This window comes from Elgaria multicarinata, chromosome 10 (genome assembly GCF_023053635.1).
Source record: "Elgaria multicarinata webbii isolate HBS135686 ecotype San Diego chromosome 10, rElgMul1.1.pri, whole genome shotgun sequence".
Classification (NCBI taxonomy): Eukaryota; Metazoa; Chordata; class Lepidosauria; order Squamata; family Anguidae; genus Elgaria; species Elgaria multicarinata.
In genome coordinates, this window is record NC_086180.1 from 13,942,680 (window position 1) to 13,964,672 (window position 21,993).

The following is a 21,993-nucleotide window of genomic DNA, read 5'->3' on the forward strand; positions in this document are numbered from 1 at the left end:
GAGAGCTTCGGCTATTGGGCAGTATAAAAATGTAATAAATAAATAAAATAAATAAATGTGTCAGACGCTGCCCACCCATGGCGTAGCCCCCAGCCAGGGTCACTTATGGCATTGCTGTGGACAAAAGATTTCAGGGAGAGAAGCTGGGGGAGGGGGGCAGAGCCTGCAATTCTCACCTGTGTTGCTCTCAAAATCCAAGCCTCCTGCCCCCCTTCTATGTGACTGCAAAGCATCTTGGACGGCTTCTTTCGAGTCCTGACTGGTTCTGACTGAAACCCGGAGCGGATTCACCGCTCCACTGGCACCGGAGCCGACCGATTCCACCGCCTTGCAACAGGCGCTGCGCCATCCTCCAAGGTCAACTCAAGGAGGATGGCCGCACCAGACGTCCAGACGTGGAAGGGACATTCTGCACTGCAGGGGCCCAGAGCTCTTTGGCCTCCGCTGGGAAGAAGATCAAGGGACCCAAAGACTGGAAGCCGACTACGTTTATTTATTTGTGTGGCTTGATTTAATAAATTTATATCCCGCCTTTCATAAAATGGTCTTACGAAGCAGCTTACAATATATGAATTTAACCATTTATAACAATATTTAAGTCCCACTTAAAACCAAAAACTCACAATCTGAATAAACAGGGGAAGACAGCAATAACATTAAAACAGCACCCTGCCCAATGGCCAGAGGTCGCAACAAACAGAAACACCAGCAATAACAGCAGCTCAAATAAAACACTTCCAATTATAAAGAGGCACCAGTAAACCAATTCATGGAGCCAATCGAAACCCAATTGGAACAGACCTCCACAAATGTGGGCCCACTGCCAAAAAAACCCCCCTCTCCCTTGTGTCCATCAGTCTAATTATTTGCACAGGCAGGCACAGAAGTGGGTCTCAGAAGCAGATCTCAGCATGCTGATATGAGTAAAGGCAATCCTTCAAGTAACCCGGTCCCACCCTGTTTAGGGTTTTAAAGGGCAACACAACCACTTTAAATTGGGCCCCTGAAATGCACTGACAAACTGCGAAACTCCAGGTGTCACTTTTTCCAACTTCTGGGCCCCTACCAGTTGAGGTTTCCAAACTGTCTCTAAGGGCGGCCCTTCTCAGAGTGAATTACAGTAGTTTAGCTGGGAAGTCACTCACGCATGGGTAACTGAGGCAAGGTCCAGAGAGCTTTGGCTATTGGGCAGTATAGAAATGTAATTAATTAAATAAATGAATGAACGAACAAATCATTGTTCTCTTAAAAACCAGAAAGCTAGTGAATGGCGAGCTCTCGGGGCCACCCTGCGAGCTTGTCGAGGGCTGCCTGGCCGGCCCTCTTCTAGCCATGTTGGCTCAGCAGGCCCTTGGCGTTGCTTGCGTCTGGGGCCTCCAGAAAGTACACAATTCCCACGGTGTACCATTAGCACGGCGGGGGAATTGCACACTTTCCAGAGGCCCTGGGAGTGCGCATTCCCTCCCTTCCTCCCCCCTGCACCCATCGGGGCCTGACAGGGCCTCTTAATGCAAGCCCCAATGTGGGACGGAGGAGGGAGAGGCATGGGAAAGCGCACTTTCTGGTCCTCTGGAAAGCCTGCTTCCCCCTGCACAGCGGGGCGTCCGGTGAGTTCGCAGGCCCCGGCAAATTGTCGCCTCATCCCTACAGGAAACGTCTGAAGGCCAGGATCCTAGTGTCTATACTAGGTCTGTCCGATCCAGAGGCTTCATACGGCCTGCCAATCATAGGGGCTGATGTTTTATGCCCTTTGTGAACCGCCCAGAGAGCTTCGGCTATTGGGCGGTATAAAAATGTAATAAATAAAATAAATAAATAAATAAATATTCCCTTTTAAGCCTTGAAGAAGGCTCTCAAGTCTAAGCAACCGGAGTCCACAGTAGCTTTTAGCTACTGGATAAAAATCCAGCATCCTAGCTGGAACAGAAGCTCAGTGTCTACTTGTGGACTCGTTTGTTCTGTTTGTTCGTAACAAACAAGATGCTTTTTCGGAGCCGCGACTGACACTTCACAGGGAGAGCTTAGATATAAAACCACCGCTGTTGAAGTGTCTTCTGTACCGTCTATGGGGTCTCTCGACTAATTAGTATGAATGGGAAGCATTAGTGTAAGAGACAGCAATCTTACCCTCAGGGGTTCTTATTTTCCCGCAGCCTGTCCTCTTTCTGAAGTTATAATTCCTCTCCTTGTACCGTCCCAATTATCTCCTTGGCAACTAATTGATGACACAAAGTTCTTGCTTCAGGACAGGAGTACATAAATGAAAACCCCTGAATTTGGAAGTTACCAGAAATTTCTAGTGCTATATGATACAATCTGTCTGGGTCTTAAATAAAGAAGCCTTTGGGCAGCACAGAAAGCAGGGGTAGGTGGCATGTATGGCATCTGTACGTACGTACACATGCTATACATACAATTCCTATTTATTCCTGGATCTTGGAGTTCGTTAGACAACAACAAGTTGAATCAGCTGTGAAACAAAATGTATTGCAATTATTTTCATTTGTTTCCCACTCTTCCCCATGTGAGCTTAGGGTAGTGTGTGTTGAAGTGGATTATTCCACTTTATTATCACAACAACTCTGCGAGGTAGATGATGTTGAGAGACGGAGAGAGAGAGATTGGCCTGAGCTCACTCTGTAAGCTTCATGACAGAACAGAGATTTGAACCTGAGTTTGTGCAACTAAATATAGACCCCAAAAGGGATTAAATTATGAACAGGGGTGATGTTGTTAGAGACTGATCTGGCATTTCATAGCAGCACCCACAAGACTGGAAGGCTTAGTGGATGAGCTAGCAGGTGCATGAGAGCCAGGGGTAGAGGCAGAACGGGAACAGTGTGTGAATGCCAGTAACCAAGAGCCAGTGTGGTGTAGTGGTGAGAATCTTGGCCTGGGACTCGGGAGATCTAGGTTCTAGTCCCCAGTAGGCCAAGAGGATCACTGGGTGGCTTTAGGCCAGTCACCTACCTCACAGGGTTGTTATGAGGATAAAATGTTGAGGCTCAGGATCAGGTAAGATGCCTTGGGTTCCTTGTAAGAGGAAAAAAGGTAGGATATAAATGTAATTAATAAAATTAGCAACAAACCAAAAGACAAATCACAGAATAAATCAGAGGTGGAAGACACGCGGCCCCTGTGATGCAGCAGTGAAGAAACCCCAGAGGTTTGCCTACAAAGTCTTGGAAGTAACAAACTGAGCTTGTTGACAAGCTAAACATGGCCCCTTTGAATCGCCGTTGTGGCTCGCCAGGTGTTTTGCTGCTACATCACTGAATTTCAAGCTGTACTTGAGGCCCTGGGGAGGGTGTCATGTGTTGAAGATTGGGCCCTGAGGCACCCAAAAGCTGCCCACCCAAATTTGTCCACCACCTCCATGGGGCAACTCTGTGGGCCCCCAGATCAGAATAATCCAAACAGATGGTTTTCAGTAACAGAACTGAGCTCACAGTCTAATCACACAAAACTTCCACCTCTGGTCACCCCGCTAAAGCTGTCTTCCATCTCTGCAGCCTAATTTGGAGGTGATGCCGGGGAGGGAGCAAGTGTTTTTGTTGACATTTTGAGTTAAGTTCTATACTGCAAATACTGGAGAGGTCTCACAACAGATCCAAATCCACCTTTTGCCCACTTTTAATTTAAGTTGAGTCCCACTGATTTCAATAAGAACGAAGTGCAGGTAAACATCTGGACTCTTCTCTAAGCCTTCATATTGCAATTACCGTTGGCTGGGGCTGTTGGTTGTTGGTGTTTTCCGCAGCGGCGATTCCAGCTAAATTTAGCAACCGCAGCGTGATTTTATAAAAGCTGGGAAGAGAGAAAGAGAGGGAGAGGTATCAATTACACGCCGTATGGGCTTGGTACGTGGCTTTATTTAATTGAGATGTATGTGTTTTAAATAATTTAGCAGCTAGATATTAAATAGACATCACACAGACCCCGGCGGAACGCGATCTGTCAGTAGCCCAAACCCAGACGGCAGGACGGCGGAATCCAAACTGTCACCGTAATGGAATCTGTAACTGCCGTGTCAGAATAGATTACGGACATGAATGGCTGTTTCGCATCACCAGCCCAGAGGACAACTGTAGGCAGAGGTGTTAATATTGAATCCCAATATTATTGTCAGCTTGATAGGATTTCTGCTGAGAGTTGTCCAGACGTCTGTAATAATGCTCGAAGAGTGCAGGTTTTGAGCAGCTTAAGATTTTTCCCTGAGAGTTACTGAGTTCCCTTTCATCCTCCCCTGTGCCATGTTACAAAGGGAAAGAGCTTCTGTGAGGTTGCTCTGTGTAGGATCTCTCTGGCCAGCTCTACAGATCATCTGAATAACGTTATCACAAGCGGGAGCCCACAACAGAGTGTTGTTTCTGTGCAGGACAAGGGAGCCTTCAATAGGGTGACCCTATGGAAAGGAGGACAGGGCTCCTGTGTCTTTAAAAAAGGGAATTTCAGCAGGTGCCATTTGTAGGCATGCAGCTCCTGGTGAAATTCCCTCTTCATCGCAACAGTTAAAACTACAGGAGTTATACTAGAGTGACCAGATACAAAAGAGGGCAGGGCTCCTGCAGCTTTAACTGTTGTGATGAAGAGGGAATTTCACCAGGTGCAGCATGCATACAAATGGCACCTGCTGAAATTCCATTTTTATACACAACTGTTAAAGATACAGGAGCCCTGTCCTCCTTTCCATATGGTCACCCTAGCCTTCAAAGATCATCTCATCCACATTATGGGTGGTCCTTGTTCCTCATAAGCAAGTTTGAGATTACGATTGTCTAGCTTCGGTTACCTTAAAGCAGAGTTGGGCAGCCCTCCATGGCTGTTTTTTGCAGGGGGTAGGCTTTGCCCTGCCCTGCCCCCCCCCTGCCAAATTTGGCACAAAAACGTGGTGATTTTGCCAGGAAAGAAGGCATGCTGGGAGCTTGGTGCTCAGCTCTGGTCTAAGGTAACCGAAGCTAGATGGTGTTGTTTGCAAGCAGAATTGCATTCCCAGAGACTTCTGCTTGCAAACAAGGCATGCATAAAACTCTCCCCACGGCCTGAGTTCGATCCCAGCAGAAGCTGGTTTCAGGCAGCCGGCTCAGGTCGACTCAGCCTTCCATCCTCCCGAGGTCGGTAAAATGAGTACCCAGCTAGCTGGGGGAAAGGCAATAACGGCTGGAGAAGGCAATGGCAAACCACCCTGCTATAAAGCCTGCCAAGAAAACGTCAGCGAAAGCTGGCATCCCTCCAAGAGTCAGAAATGACTCAGTGCTTGCACGAGAGGTTCCTTTCCTTTCCCTATTGCCACAGCCACCAGAGAGGCAAATTTAGCACTAAGTTTGGTGGTGGCAGGCCTGGGATGTGGCTCCTGGTGGTGATGGTGGTGGGGCGTATGTGTGTGTGTGTTTGATAATGACCTTGAGAAATTGCTCACTCCTGCCTTAGAGAGTAAATTATTTTGTTACTTTTTATGCTGTCTGTTTCCTCCCCCCTCATTCCTTATGCCCCCATCCCTATAATCTTAATAAATCTTTCTACACGTCTGCTTTTGACAACTCAAGGATCTTTCCCCTGCGTGCCAGATTGCACTTTCACATTGTAAGTTTTGACCAACGGGAGCAGGGAGGGAAACAGGCTGAACTCACTCAGTGGGGAATGACTGGGGATTTAGCTAACTCTCTCAGGTCAACCCTCTCTCAGGTTGAAAATTAGCCTCAACTCTTGGCATTCCTCTCGCTCAGGGTGAATTAAGATGTGGTGGTAGCCACAGGCTGAGGTGTTGCAGGCTGCGCATGGCTCCATGGGTGGCTTATTCTCCACGTTCACCAACCACCATCTTATGCTCTTGGAATGGAGTGAGAAAGCAATGTAAGGAAGCAACCCTATGTCCCCTAGACAGCATCTGGGGGGACATCGGATTGTTTAGTTTCCTGGCTCCAGGCTTGTAGACTGGGCTCCAAGTTGGGGGCCAGGAAACCACCCTCCCCTCTCCTCTCCCTTGTGGCCAGGGTGGAGAAAAACACGTTGGTCACAAAATGGAGGGCAGAGATGGGTGAAAGGAGGTGTTCCTTGGGAGGGGAGGAGAATGGAGTGGCTGCATTATGCTGTTTCCAGGGGCCGCCCCTGCTTCCTCCCCTCCTGCTCTGAGGCACAGCTCCTAGACAGTCGAAATGTAGGCCAGGCTGGAGCACGTTGGCGAAGATTGCCTCCACGCTGCTCCTGCTCTGCATAGGATTCCTGTCAGCCTCCAAGTTTGGAGCCTGGCAGGAATCGCGATAGGATTGCACTCTAAATAAATTAACGAGGGGAGCTGCTGTCACCACAAGGGAGGCCTTCTGAGGAGAGCAGCTTTCTCACACATAGAAGACCACTGTTAGAGCTGGGCCGTAGGCAGCCAACAAGGATTCATGTCAGGAGCCAAGATGGGAGGCCCAGCCAGAGCCAGGAAAGACTTCTCTTTGCCCCGACAGAGTCCCAGCCTCAACAGGAAGCATTTAGAGCCTCTTCCTGTGGCAGTGAACCAACAGTGATCCAGAGTGGGTGGAGTCAGTCCACTGCCTGGGAATCCTTCATTTGCCAGGGAGAATCGCCAGCCTACCATATGGGAGAGGTATGGGCAGTGAAGGGTGGTGGCTCTGATGTCAATGGGGGCACTCCAGGTTTCAGTCAGAACTCTAAAAGAGCTCTCCAACCTGACTGGTTCTGACTGAAACCTGGAGCGGATTCTCCATCCCACTGATAACGGAGCCACCAGCCTCCACTGGGTATGCACAAAGCTGTAGGTTCCGTCCTGGTTCAAGTCCCATTAACTCTTCACAGTCACTGCCTCAAAGTCTCTCTCTCTCTCTCTCTCTCTCTCCATTTCTGCCTTCTCAGGTGAAGTGGTGTTCCTGGTCCCCATGTCTGCAGATGACCCTGGCCTGGTCTGGCAGCCTTTGCCCGATGGAAGAGCAGCCTCCCCAGCTGTCTCCTTCACTCAGCAGGACATCAACGACGGTGTCATATGGTATCGGCACTCCGGATCCGAGACAGAGAGCGACTCCTTCCGCTTCCAGGCACGTCTTACAGCGCTTAACTCATGTCCTACCAAAGCTCTCGCTGATTGGCTTTTCTATTTGCAGAACTGCTGAACCACTTTCCTAAACCACAGCAGCAACAAAGACCCTATTCAGACGACACGCTAAGCCATGGTGGTTAAGCATTTTGAGCTAAGCCTTATGACTTAGCGGGTTGTGTGAACCATTCCTAACCATGGTGTCTACATAACCATGGTTTAAACACACCAACCATTTGTTGCAAAAGGGTCAACGGCCTAAACATGGCTTAGTGTGTTGTCTGAACAGGCCCAATGAGTCTTGTGGCACCTGAAAGACCAACACAGTTGTTCTGGCATAAGCTTTCGTGGACACTGTCCACTTCATTAGATCATGCATGAAATGTTAATTTCAAATGACAGATTTATATATACACATGCTGGAGGTGTAGGTGGGGAGATGGGGAGATATAAATTCTGTTGTCAGAGGGAATTGAAATGCAAAAAATACAAAAACAGTGATGATCACCTTAACAGTTGCTATTCAGAAAAGGTGGTTGGGTGGTAACACAGACATTAGAAACCATTGCAGTGGTGAGCTCATTAAAATATGTAGTGTGATTTTAAAAACCACACACACTTTATCCTTATTCAAACCACAGGAAACAGAGGAGAATCTCTTGATGAACTGTAATTTCATGTAGACCTACAGTTATTTCTTAGGTTAACTGTGGGTTGTTTTACCCTGGAATAACCCACAGTGTCCAGGTTCACACATTACGAAACAACCTCCAGTAGGGCTGATCGGAGGTTGATTATGTAAACCAGCAATGGTATATGCCAGGCATGTGACCTGGCAAATTGTGGGTTAATGAACTCAGGATTTGCTGCTGTTACGTGTGAACCGGGTCAATGTCTGGTTGCTACACAGAAATAGCATGTCAGAAATGGCATGAATCCCATTTTTCAAGCCATCCTAAGTTGTTACCAAGTCTCTGCAGAGGCATATAATTATGTACTTTCAAACCCTCTTCCCAAGAAGCAAAGATGCCAAGCACAGTCTCCGGGCATGGCCCTTCTGACTTGCCCAGAAGGTAGACAAGGCTCCCGAAAAGCTAAGCTAACATGAATGCTGGCATGCAATATTTTGTACATTTTCGTTTACCGCGTAGAAGCTATTACTATAGCACTGGGGAGGCAATTAAGGTAATTTCTGAGGTAATTAACATAAGTGATAATGAGGAAGTGTTGAAGTGCCGGATGTTGAACAAGCTAATCTTTAATTTAATGGCTGTGTTGCTGTTAGCTTGTATGCATTTTGCATGACTGAGGGGAGATGTGTCTTTTTGCACTAGCACCTTGCTGCGGCGGCCATAATTGTGTGGTAAACTGTACTGGGAGAGAGAAGCCACGTTTAGCCGGGCCCTATCACAAAACAATCATCCATCTGCCAGGCCCCTGACGAATAAATTGTCACTGCGGAGAAATGCAGATGAATTATTTTTGTTACCATTCTGGGAACGGTGTTTCCAATGACCTCCGATCATATGGATCCCGCAAATCAATTTATGTATTCATTATTTTCTTACTGGTTCTTTTTTAATGTCACCATTTCCCAGTGCTTCAGTAAAGCAAAAAATGTATTGCAGAACTGGAAAAGATGCAGAAAAGGGCAACTAAAATGATCAAGGGGCTAAAACAACGATGAAAGGGTCAGTGTTGGGGCTCTTTAGCTTAGAAAAAGGATGAGCAAGGGGGAATATGACAGGGTGTATAAATTTATGCATGATGTGGAGGAAATGGGTAGGCAGATCTCTCTCTCTCTCTCTCTCTCTCTCTCTCTCTCTCTCTCTCTCTCTCTCTCTCTCTCTGATAATACTTGAAACTAAGATCATCCCATGAAGCAGAATGGTGGGAGATTCAAGACAGATAAAAAGAAATACTTCTTCATTCAGTGCGTAGTAAGCTATGGAATTCGCTAATGTAAGATGTAGTGGGTTTAGACAAATTGCTGGAAGAGAAGGCTGTCAATGGCTACTAGTCATGATGGCTATATATTATCTCCACTATCAGAGGCGGTATGCCTTTCAGAATCAGTTGCTGGGGAATATGACCTGGAGAATGGTATTCCACTGATGTCCTGCTTGTGTCCTGGTTGGTCACTGTGCAAACAGAATGCTGGACTAGATAAGCCCTTGGACTGATCCAGCAGAGCTCTTATGTCCTTAGGCTGATAAAAGCCTTGGCTGTAGTTCATAAAATGGCAATGTATGTCCACCAGTACTAATCTTCTCATCAAGGAACCCCTGATAAGTTTCCAAAGGGCTACGGAATACACTTCGAAAACCACAGACGTAGCACAACAATGAAACACATGCTTGAATCTAGCCTTCTTTTCAAAAGCTTTCAGTGCACACAAATTCATAGGAACTAAAGCTGATAGCATTAATGATTGATGATGATTGATTTATATAGGGTGACCATATGAAAAGGAGAACAGGGCTCCTGTACCTTTAACAGTTGCATAGAAAAGGGAATTTCAGCAGGTGCCATTTGTATATATGGAAAACCTGGTGAAATTCCCTCTTCATCACAACAGTTAAAGCTGCAGGAGCTATACTAGAGTGACCAGATTTAAAAGAGGGAAAGGCACCTGCAGCTTTAACTGTTGTGATGAAGAGGGAATTTCACCAGGTTCTCCATATATACAAATGACACCTGCTGAAATTCCCTTTTCATTACAACTGTTAAAGATACAGGACCCCTGTCCTCTTTTTCATAGGGTCACCCTAATTTATATTATTATTATTATTATTATTATTATTATTATTATTATTATTATTATTTACATTTTCATATCGCCCCATAGTCAAAACTCTCTGGGCAGTTTAAAAAGGTTAAAAACATTAAAAATACAATATGCAAAATTAAAAACATAAAACACACACAAACAGACAATATACACCATGGCAACATATATCTAAAAACAAACAAACCTTGAACCATCAGCCAAACTGCAAAATAAATCCAGGATCAATTGACATTCATCATGTGTTGCAAAAGAGAAAATTCTTACTTGGTGTCAAAAAACTAACAATGTTGGCACCAGGCGAGCCTCATTAGGAAGATCATTCCATAATTGGTGTGTGTGGGGGGTAACCACCGAGAAGGCCCTCTCCCTTGTTGCCGTCTTCTGAGCCTCCCTCGGAGTAAGCACCCGGAGGGGAGATCTTAGATGTGGAGTGGAGTGTATGGGTATATTCAAGCTGGGATGGGCACTCCCATCTATTACTGCGATCCCAAGCGGTGTAAGGCTTCATTGGTTAAAAACAGCACCTTGAATCGGGCTTAGAAACATTCAGGTAGCCAATGAAAGCAGGCCAGAGTTGGTCTTACATGTTCGGGTCTCCTGGTCCCCGTTATCAATCTGGCCACCGCATTTTGCACAAGCTGCAGCTTCTGGACCATCTTCAAGGGCAGCCCCATGAGTCTATAAGGTTTGTAGTGGGTCAAATCAGTGGGCCTTCTAACACAATACTATCAAATTTCTTAGAGGTATTGAATGTGACTCCTTGTGATTTGGAGCAAAGGTCTCCCCTGCTCTGTTGCATAAAATCCTTTAACTGGGGTTTTACAAGGCGGTCAGACACAAATCTTTTGTATGCAGAGGATGTGCTCTGCCTCAAAGCGAAAATGCAGTTAATCTGCCAATTCATTAATTGCATATTAGGAAAGTGAGCCTTAATCAAATTTTAATGGTGGCCTTCGCTGGTGAAAGGGTGGTGTTGACAGCATTATCAATAAAACAAAAAGAACAATAAACTAATTCACAAAGTATATGTTCTAAAACTCAGTATTAGGGTCAACAATGTAGGGTGGCCATATGGAAAGGAGGATAGGGCTCCTGTATCTTCAACAGTTGACTAGAAAAGGGAATTTCAGCAGGTGTCTTTTGTATGCATGCAGCACCTGGTGAAATTCCCTCTTTATTACAACAGTTAAAGTTGCAGGAGCTATACTAGAGTGACTAGATACAAGAAGGCAAGGCTCCTGCAGCTTTAAATGTTGTGTTAAGAGGGAATTTGGGCCTTAAGAGTTTACTGAGCAGCTCTGCGGAGTAAAAAGAAAACTTTTTAACTATCAATTGTGCAAAATCAAAAGTACTGGTCTTTTCTTGGAGGAAGGTCAGATATTTCTGGCTTCTGGGAAATTGTAGAATTGCATGCCTACAAATGACACCTGCTGAAATTCCCTTTTCTACACAACTGTTAAAAATACAGGAGCCGTGTCCTCCTTTCCATAGGGTCACTCTCACTACAGTGCTAGTGCTGCTTTATGTGTGTGTGTGTGCGCGCGCACCCTTCTAGTTCATGGAAACAAGGAAACCTGCAGCACAGCAGTTTATGCATGCTATCACAAATACATCTTCTAAAAATCGCTATTGCAACATTGTAGAATCATAAAATCAATCCATATCCCAGCGGTATAAATAAGTTAGCACTGTAGAAAGATTTATTGCTTATCCTAATTCTGGGTTTTAAGCATTATCCATCAGAGTGATACAAGGGAGGCATGATGAGTGATGACGAAGGGAGCTTTTTAGTGTATTAACAGTTTATATACTAAGAAGAAATTATTTTCTAAAACCTCATTTTTGGTGCTAATTAAAACACATATGTAGTTAGTGCTGAATCCAAAACATACTTACTAGGGAGTAAGCTCCTTTGAACCCAGTGAACTTACGTCTGAGTAAATGTATATAGGATTGCACTGTTATCTTTTACTTTGAATTTAAGGTCAAAACTTTTCTGCTATTAGCATTGGTCAGTAAAGAAATGCAGAATCTAACCAAATTAATCCTATATCTTGAAATGGAAGCAAAGCATTTTGAGAGTTTCGTCAAGCATTCTTGTGGTTTACTGTATATAGGGAAAGGTAGGCCAACATAACTAGGTTTATTAAATTTAGATATTTATTTAACACATCTAAACCTTACTTTTCATCCAAAGAAGGTTCCCAGAGTAGCTTACAAAGACAATTAATAACACAATCTTTATCCTCAGACTTACAATTTATAATACATACATATGAACTTTATTGTATATAGCCCTAGGCCTTTACAATGTTTAAAAATGTTAAAAAGAAAGAGACCTTTCCCAATAGAAAGCTTTGATTTAAATAAAAATGATTAAAATACGCAACGGCTCAGCTCGGTCAATGCAGTGTGAAAACGCCACTCAACGGTTGAGTTTTTAGGGGGTACTACCCACACAACATGTTCTAACTCCACCTTTGTGTGACTGTGTTCTACCAGGGAATTGAGTAAAATCCATCACAATGTTTGATTGACAGTTCCTCCTCGCTCTCTCCTCCCCGGATCCTCCCGATAGTATCCCATCAGCCATTGCTGCAAAAAAAAACACCCAATCCTGGCGGTTCTGCTAGAGTGGCACTCCCTCTTTTCGCCACTCTTGCCAGGGAACTCTGTAGCCAGTGGGAAAAATCAACTCAATGCAATGGAAAAACCCACGGTGTCCTCCACACAACACGCAGCACAACGGTTGTGCAGGAACTCTCCTCTACACAGCGTTGATATTCTGTGTGGAGTGTTTCTTTTTTAAAAAAAACCCTCCACCATTACATGGGAGTTTTCCCATCAGACAACATGTTTCTCAACAGTGGTGTAAAACCTCCACCATGGAGTTTTCAAACCACTGTTGACTAGCGTGTTGTCTGAACTGAGCCAACATGAAAGGAAAAGGGATTGGGAGGGAGGAGGAGGGGAGAAATCAAACAGGCACGAGCTCTTGGCTACAAATTCTTATCACGACCAGTGGGAATGGAAAGAGCTTGAGGAGAAGGGAAGCCAAAAGTGATGGGATGAGTCTGCTTCTCTTCCTTCCACCGCTCTGCTGCAGCCTGATGGAACGGCTGCTGCCAAGTGACGGCAGATGGAGGGCAGTGTCTGATGCAGCCAATGGTAGCCCTGCTTCCCTTCCCTCCCTTGCTGCAGCCTGATGGAGCATTAGACAGATTTGGGATACGACCAGGCACTCACTTCTTATCTGTTCCAGGCTTCGCTACAGAGATTGTCCTTGGGGAGAAATGGTTACGCATCTGTAGATAAAGCACGACAACTGTGTATTTTGTCAAGAGGAGAGCGTACCGGTGGGTCTATTCGTAGGATCACCACCCCAGAGCGTTTTGCCTGTAGGAAATTGTGCTGAGGACATTTTAAAAATCAATTTTGGGAGACGCAGAGGTTAGCATCATCTGCTCTGGCAATCACAAATCCCACAATACAGTTCGAAAACAGGTGTGATGTGTACAATGCTCATTGCCTCGGCTTCATTTGTGTGATGACCTTTTTGCAGGTGTCTAGCGCTGCCTCTCCGCAAGCCCACCTGGAGACCCACCTGCTCAGCATCGCCATCCTGCCGCACACACTGGGGTCACCCATCCTCTCCCTTGGATCTTCTTTCCACATGACTGTGAGTCCAACTGAAGGCCACGGATGCAATGTTATTTCTCCAAACTTGCACGTTCCTTTAGGGAAGCGTACAGGAAACAGGTCTCTCTCTCTTTTTTTCTATTTCCTGGTTTTTTCCACATGTAGAGAATATCCGGAAATTAAGGGTGCAGTCTAATGTCCACTTACCTGGGTGTCTGAGTAGACATTTTAAAGGATTTCTCTGTTGGTTTGGAAAATTCTAAATAAAAGCACTGGTTGTCCTAAAGCTTTTGGGTTATTTAAAGCGAATCCTTGAAAAATAAGATTTTGAACTTTGCCTAGAGGGTGGCATTTAGAAACTCTCCCTTTCTCCTCCCTCTGTCCCATTTCAGCCCCCAAGGGATTATTCATCAGGAGAGCTGGCATCTGTGGTCAGCAAAATGGCCTCCCACACTGAACGGCTGTTGTGAAAAAATGGGGCTTTGCTCATTTCCTGGGGCATGCTCCAGTGACTTTTGTTAGTGTGGTGACACGGAATGCGAAATGAATGGAGCTAAAAGAGAGATGAGCAGGGGGCAGATATTTGAACTATAAAACTGCAGGCAATGGCTCAGTTCATACAACACATTTCTCTATGTAGTGGGAAAACTCCACTCGGCGGTTGAGTTTTTAGGGAGTACTCCCCACACAACATGGTCTAACTCCACTGTTGTGTGACTATGGGCTCCTGTAGAGTTGAGGAAAATCCATTGCAACGTTTGATTGACAGTTCCTCTGGCCTCTCTCCTCCCCGGGTCCTCCCGATGGTATCCCATCCGCCATTGCTGCAAAAAAACCAAAGCAATCCCATTGGCTCTTGTGGCGTTACACCCCACAAGTCAATTCCAAATGTATGTCTGCAGTTTGTAAGTCTGTGGTTTTTAGAATGTTGGCCTGAGTGGGCGGAGTTAGAATGTCTTGGGAGGGGGGAGGAGTGATATATAAGGGAAGGACGGAGGGGATTGAAAAAACTTTTCGGGGAGACTTGTTAGGTACTCTTAGAGTCTTTAGTGCTCTCTGTGTTTATGGTACTTAAGTTCTGGGAAATTTGAGGGTCAGTGTAAAGAGTGGTGTCTTTAGAGTGTGGTGTGCACGTAGTTGATGTATATTAATCAATACTGATAATAAAGAAAGTTCAAGATTGATTGTGTGAGAAAAATGAAAGTGCGTATGTGAATGAGTGAAAGGATTGGATGAAAGGTTTCAAAAAGGTTTTTAAATGTTGTTAGTTGAAACAAAGCTTATGAACTTTTAAAAATAAATTTTGATTGTTTTATTTGTAAACTACCACAAAAATCCCACGTGTCTGTTTGGCATTTATCATCTTAAGTTTACACATATAACACCCACTCTGACAATCATTCACCTAAACAGATATAACTCACAGCGCATTATTATATATATTAAAATCCTTCTCCATTTTAACCCCTTTCTCCACATAGTTTGGAGGAAGGTGGTTTTTATCCCTTGCCTCAGGCGTATCAAGCAGTGGTGCTTGGCTTGAGCAGGGAGCAGCTGCGGCCGGGTCTGGTGTTCAGAGCCTGTGTCGCCCCAGCTCTCCTAGAGCGGCACTCTCTCCTTTCACCATTCTTGCCAGGGAACTCTGTGGCCAGTCGGAAAAGTCAACTCAGTGCAACAGAAAAAAAGGAGGCTAAGGGGAGACATGATAGAGGTGTACAAAATGATGCATGGTAGGGAGAATGTGGAGAGGGAGACATTTTTATCCCTCTCTCAAAATACTAGAACTTGCGGTCATCCCATGAAGCTGATTGGTGGAAGATTCAGGACAAATAAAAGGAAGTACTTCTTCACACAGCACATAGTTAAATTATGGAACTCACTACCACAAGATGTAGTGATGGCCACCAATTTAGATGGCTTGAAAAGGGGTTTAGATAAATTCCTAGAGGCAAAGGCTGACAATGGCTACTAGCCCTGATGGCTATGTGCTACCTTCAGTATCTGAGGCAGTAAGCCTGTGTGCACCAGTTGCTGGGGAACATGGGTGGGAGGGTGCTGTTGCACCATGTCCTGCTTGTTCATCCCTGGCCGATGGCTGGACTAGATGGACCCTTGGTGTGATCCAGCATGGCACTTCTTAAGTTCTAACCTTTGGCCTGGGGGCCAGTTCTGGCCCGACTGGGTTGCCAATCCAACCCTGGTTTGCCAATCCAGAAGGCCACGCCCCCTTCCCTTGTCCCAACCCCTTTCTCCCTGACCACTGATTTCTGCAGTTTTTTCCCCGTTCTAAAAGGTCAAAATGCCTCTCCTAAGGGCTTCGTTACTGGCAGGAAGAGCTTTAAGGTAAAATAGGCTATTTGGGGGTTGGGGTTGGCCCTGCCCCTTTGCCTCTGGCCCTGCCCCTTTTAGCTTTGACTCCCACCCACCACTGCAATGCAGCCCCCACCCCAAGGCTTTTCGAAAATCTTCCCTTGGGTGGAAAGAGGTTCTATAAGGTAAGAAATAGCATTGGTTGCTCAGAGCAGTTCTGGGTTTTTATAACCAATTGCTTGCTATGGATTTTGAGACTTTATTGAGATATTATCCTTTATGGACCAGATTCGTCATGCTTTTTGGCATCGGGGAGGAAAGAGGGCTAAAGACCATGTCGTTCAATCTCTTCTTCATAAAAGGCTCTGGGTTTGTTGTATTGTAGGGTGACCATATGGAAAAGAGGACTGGGCTCCTGTATCTTTGTTGTATAGAAAAGGGAATTTCAGCAGGTGACCTTTGTACATATGAAGAACTTGGTGAAATTCCCTCTTCATCATGACAGTTGAAGCTGCAGGAGCCCTGCCCTCTTTTGTATCTAGTCACGCTAGTCATACTGGAGCCCTATCCTCCTTTCCATGTGGTCACCCTATGGTTTGCAATCCCACTTCAAACCAAGTTTTCCGATTCTGGTGTTAATCCTGTTTGCATTCATCCAGTTTGACAGTCTCCTGCAGCTTTAACTGTTGTGATGGAGAGGGAATTTCACCAGGTGCTGCATGCATACAAATGACACCTGCTGAAATTCCCTTTTCTGTACAGCTGTTAAAGATACAGGAGCCCTGTTCTCCTTTCCATATGGTCACCCTAACATTGGTATGATCCAGTCCGCGTAATTCCTTCCTGAATTAGACTTGCTACAGCACTAAGGAAGGTGCTTAGTGCCATAATGAAAAGGGGGCGAAGGGGAGGCTGCTTTAAATGGCCTCCCCTGCCACTTTCCTCCCACCACCACCAATTGCACCCACCAGGAGTGACGTTCCCTCACCCAAAATCAGTTGCTGGACTCTTTGTTGCCTGCCTTTTGGTATAACATGTAGTTTAGGCCTTAGCCAAAGCGTGCATTGTGGGGAAATGCCTGCACCCGTTCATGAGAACTCACGTTCTCAGAGAGCTTTGCTTGGGAAAAGCTGTTTACAGTGTAATGATGTCTGACACTTGAAGACGACATTTGTAAGATTGTGCCACAAACGTATAATTTTCGGGAATGCCATTTTCAGAAATCATCTTCCTTTTTTTTCAAAAACAAAAACAAAACCAATTTTATTTTTCTTATATTTTTTACCCTGCACATCTAACCCAAGATCACACAACGTGCTTGTTAAGTGACCTGGAAGTCTATTGGAAAGATCTCTATATTATAAATATTACAAACACTTCTGAAAATCAGCTCCTTCCTCTTAATTTGTTCTGGATAACTCTCCTAAGTCCCTCCGTCCCTGTGTGCCTTGTATCATCGCTTCATTTCTTTCAGGCCTTAGAAGATCGTGTGACCCCAATAGAGCCACATCATCTTTCCTTTGTCAACGCAGAGAGTCCAAGTGGGAAAGTTGTGTACAACGTGACTGTGCCCTTGCCAGCAAATCAAGGCAAGAAATCTTAATAAAGGAGATTCTTCATATTGTTATATTTACAGTTGAAACCTGGAGGGTGGTAACCAAGCAGCCTAGAGGATGGGATAGATACCAGACGCACATAGACCTGGGAAAAGGAGTTTTCCAAAGGGTTGCTGGCAGGGGCAGATTAAGACATGTTGGGGCCCTAAGTCATGCCAAGATTCAAAGGTCCCATACAATAAAAATAAAGGGGAAAAGTGTGTTACATTATAATGGAAAGTGTACTTCGCAGTGTTAGGGGGGCTTGTAGTCTTATCTGAAGATCTGTGTAAAAGCTCTAATAAAGTAAGTTGATTTGAACTTCTTTAAAGCGCTTATTGCCTCCAATACGAAATATTGTGTTGCCACACTTCCTCTGAATAAAGCAACTCTGCTGTCAGTCATTCCAGGCTTTCCAATGTATTTAAACCAAAGTGATTTGCATCTTAATTATCGCCAACATTTTTAGAGGCCCCTCATAATATGAGGTCCTATGCCATGGCTTACTTGGCTTGTTCCTAAAACTGGCACTGGCTACTGGATGTCAGGGGCTGGCTGAGTGAGAATGAGGACAATAGTGCATTTCCTTTCTGGTTGAAATTAAAATCTGCCCCAGAGAAGTACTCAAGGAGCGTAATACGTTTACTTCCTATTTGAAGCGATTCCAAGACTTGTATTTACAAGTCCAGAAATGTTGTAACTTTGCTTCTCAGTTCTCATGGTGCTGTTGTGCAGACCAGAAGGTTCTGGTTTCATCCCATAAAACAGACCGTTCAGTGGTTATAAGTTGAGATATAGCAAAGTCATCAGAGCTACACATGGCGTTATGGGCGGAGCAAGATGGGAGGCATTGCTAAAACATACTTGTTAAAAACTTTCTCGAATCGTAACATAGGTTGCACATTTAGAACGAAGCTCTTTTTCAATCTCTGCAGGTATTGTGGAACATAGGGACAAGCCACTGTCCCCGTTAAAATACTTTACGCAGGCTGACATCAACCACGGCCAAATTGTGTACCATCCCCCCACTGCAGCCCCACATATGAGAGAGATGATGGAGTTCTCCTTTGCTGGTAAGAAGCTAGTCCAATTGTACTCAATGGAAGTGGCAGGTGCTTGGTGGTAGTGGTGCGTTTCTCCACACTGCAAGTTCACATACCTGTAATTCAGCGCTTTATCTATCTTAATAGATAGATAAAGCATATCTATTAAGATAAAGCATATCTATTAAGATATCTCTTAATAGATAAAGCAGGCAAAAAAAAAAATGCCGTTCTTCCTGGGAAGGTAGCTTTCCATGGGACAATACTGGTGAGTATTTAGGCACATAGTCCCACCAGCAGCCTATAAGTGGTACAGTCTGGCCTCCTGGATGGCACCACGTGCTCGTTCGGCACATGTGAAATTGGTTTTAAGAACCTAGTGTGGCAATCCTGGGCATATTTACTCACAAGTAACTCTTAGTAGTTCAGTTGGTCTAATTCCTTAGGAAGAGCACTTAGGATTATTATTATTATTTATGAATTTGAGTTCTTTTAGGTATGAATTGATGTATCAGGAGGAGACAGTTATACTAAAGTGTGAACTAATTTCAGCAATGAATATTATGCAATGTAGGAAGAGTTCTAACTTACCTAGGATGTGCTAATAACATTCTAGGTGGAGGTCCGGGAGCTTCAATGAAAATGTATGAACTTCTTGGACAAAGTAGGCTACCAATGCCAGGAACAAAGGGAGGAAGAGGATGGGATAAATTCAGTATTCGCAGGGAACACAAATTTGGAAGCCTTCTCAAATGAACTAACATCATTTGAGAAAAGGTACCAACAGATGCTAACAGAGCAGGAGACATTGGCCTGGCATCAGCATTCATGCAAAGGGATAAGAGGCTGGACATAAGGTTTGAGAGCTGAGGATTGAAGCCTCAGTGTTACGTGCATGACTCCATTTAAAAGAAAGAGAGAGGGAGAGAGCGGGGTTCTTTGAAAGGGGCAATTTGGAGCAGAGAAGCTGAGGAAGAAGAGTGCTTAAGCCTTTCCCTGCCTGTTGCCTCTCCACAAAAATTGCCAACCTTGTGAGGTTTCAAATCATAGAATAGTAGAGTTGGAAGGACCCTATAAGGCCATCAAGTCCAACCCCCTGCTCAATGCAGGAATCCACCTTTAAGCATCCCTGACAGATAGTTGTCCAGCTGCCTCTTGAAGGCCTCTAGTGTGGGAGAGCCCACACCCTCCCTAGGTAACTGGTTCCATTGTCATACTGCTCTAACAGCCAGGAAGTTTTTCCTGATGTCCAGCCATAATTTGGCTTATTGTAACTTGAGCCCATTATTCTGTGTCCTGCACTCTGGGATGATCGAGAAGTATCTCCATCAGTATCTCTGTGTGGCAACTTATCAGACCCTTGAAGAGTGCTATCATGTCTCCCCTCAGTCTTCGAAACATGCCCACTTCTTTCAGTCTCTCCTTATAGGGCTTTGTTTCCAGACCCCTGATCATCCTGGTTGCCCTCCTCTGAACACACTCCAGCTTGTCTGCATCCTTCTTGAAGTGTGGTGCCCAGAACTGGACGCAAGATGAGGCCTAACCAGTTGCAAAGAGAGGGGAACCAGTACCTCGTGCGATGGCCATTTAGCCTTGCAAAAGTGTTTGGAATCCTATGGGTTTGAGGGAAAGCAGGTTTGGGAGGAGTGATTTGGAGCGGGAAAAGGTGTTACAGTTAAACACACACACAGAGTGATTGCTCCCCTCCAAATCACACTCTCCTATAGTAGCCGCTTTTCTTAGGCTGTCGGGTTTCATTCCACCTGTTTGACGGTAATGTGTAGTTAAGCCCTAAGAGAATTCACCTAGTCCATCGGGTAGTGTATTGGGTTTGTGCATGGAAGACACGGGTTCAAATCCCTGCTCAGCATCAAATCCCCTATATAAAGTCTTGTGCAAATCTGTATCTTTTCAGCCTAGTTACTTTGACAGAACTGTGGCGAGGATAGCTTATGTGACTTTGCCCTTGTGATAGGAATAGAAAGTCATCTGGATCGATGCTTCAGAGATGCTTGGAGAATTAATGCTTTGTGAAGTGAGACCTTGACTGTCCCCATGTTTGATGGTGGAACTTGTGCTCAGTCGAAGACTCTGAGAATTAGAGCTTCCATTTGTTAAGGAAGGGGGCGCGCGTAAAAGACCGGTTTAAGCACGGGCACTTTCCTGTCATGGACATCCATTCCATTGTGCTAGAACGGCGTTCTTTCCATCTGCAGTGCAATCAACTCATTGTAATCCCTCTCCTTATGATAGGCGGCGGTTCTGCTGATATACGCAGTCTCGTTTGTTGGATGGCGTCTTCCAAGGCAATGAAATCTAAAAGCAATTATATTACTAAATCATTGGATTTTACCAGGGACATAAAAAAATATCAGTTCATGACACTCCCTGGTGTACCGTCAAATAGTTCATAGCGTTGGCCGTTAACACGTAGCTCGCTTGAGTATATTACAATGCAAACAGCTGCCATTTTTCGAAGGTACCAAGCAATCAAACAAACAAGCCAATTCTCCCAGTGGGCCTGTGAAATGAGAAAATGGCTTTCAGTGCCAGTTTACAGACAGGAAAAATGAGATTTGCTATGCCTAGTACTCCTGGCACTAAATACGTGAAGCACAGTCCACCAGGAAGTTATTCTGCTAAAGTTCTATTAAAATGAATGGGAGCCATAGGATGCCAAAAGCAGCATAAGCCCGGCTATTTTTCAGGAATACTTTCCATTCTTCCTTTTTTATTATTTGTATTGGCATTTGCTTGCCACAAATAAGCTGGCCCTGAGTGGATGTGTTATGTTTTTAAAGAGATGGCTTCTTTTTTGCCTTGTTTTTTTATGTGCACTCTTAAATTATTTTTTCCTGTCTCGCGTGGAAGAGACATATGACAAATTTAAACTAATCTGAGTTCCACTCGCTCAAGAGGCCTGTTCTGATCCTGGAATGGATTTTGAGTCGAAGAATGTGCTTCAGTGTTATCTGCGAGAAGCACTGGAATTTTAAGGGCCTTGCCGTTTCAACGTTCAGTGCCAAAACATTTCTGTTTTTAAGGAGTCAGTTGTGAAAACCTTGACAATGCAGAGAGGAGAGAGACCAGAGAGAGAGAGAGAGAGAACGAGAACGAGAACTTTCTGCCTTATATAGGATCAGAGAAATTATCTAACTCAGAAGCAATACTTTGGGGATTGTCTTATCCAACTCCTATTTCTCAAAGACCTTTAGCTGGAAATGCCAGAGACTGAACGTACAAAAGAATATATTCTTGACCCTTGGAGTTTTACTGCAGTGGTGTAGAACAAGACCTGGGCGCCAAATCTGGCCCTCCGTGGTTTCCCTTTCCCTGGCTCCATCCCTTTTCTCCTGAACCCCAATAGTTTAGATGTTCCCCAGCTTTTATGCAGTATTTCCCTCAATCTTAAATAATAATAATAATAATAATAATAATAATAATAATAATAATAATAATAATTTCTTACCTGCCTCTCCCTCTGGATTGAGGCAAGGAACAACATTAGATACAAATACCATAAAATACATAAAATTGATTAAAACATACAAAACTGATACAATATTAAAATAACAG

The 21,993-nt window shown here is 44.7% G+C and overlaps 1 protein-coding gene across 1 annotated transcript in view; it reads left to right on the plus strand.

The window, feature by feature from the left end:
* The window catches only part of FRAS1 (Fraser extracellular matrix complex subunit 1), a 355,924-nt gene that overhangs the window by 238,268 nt on the left and 95,663 nt on the right, over positions 1-21,993 (plus strand). Inside the window, exons 30-33 of the mRNA XM_063136077.1 lie at positions 6,862-7,040; positions 13,393-13,509; positions 17,254-17,368; positions 18,310-18,447. Coding sequence (XP_062992147.1) covers positions 6,862-7,040; positions 13,393-13,509; positions 17,254-17,368; positions 18,310-18,447 — 549 coding nt within the window. The remainder of the gene's footprint in view (positions 1-6,861; positions 7,041-13,392; positions 13,510-17,253; positions 17,369-18,309; positions 18,448-21,993) is intronic.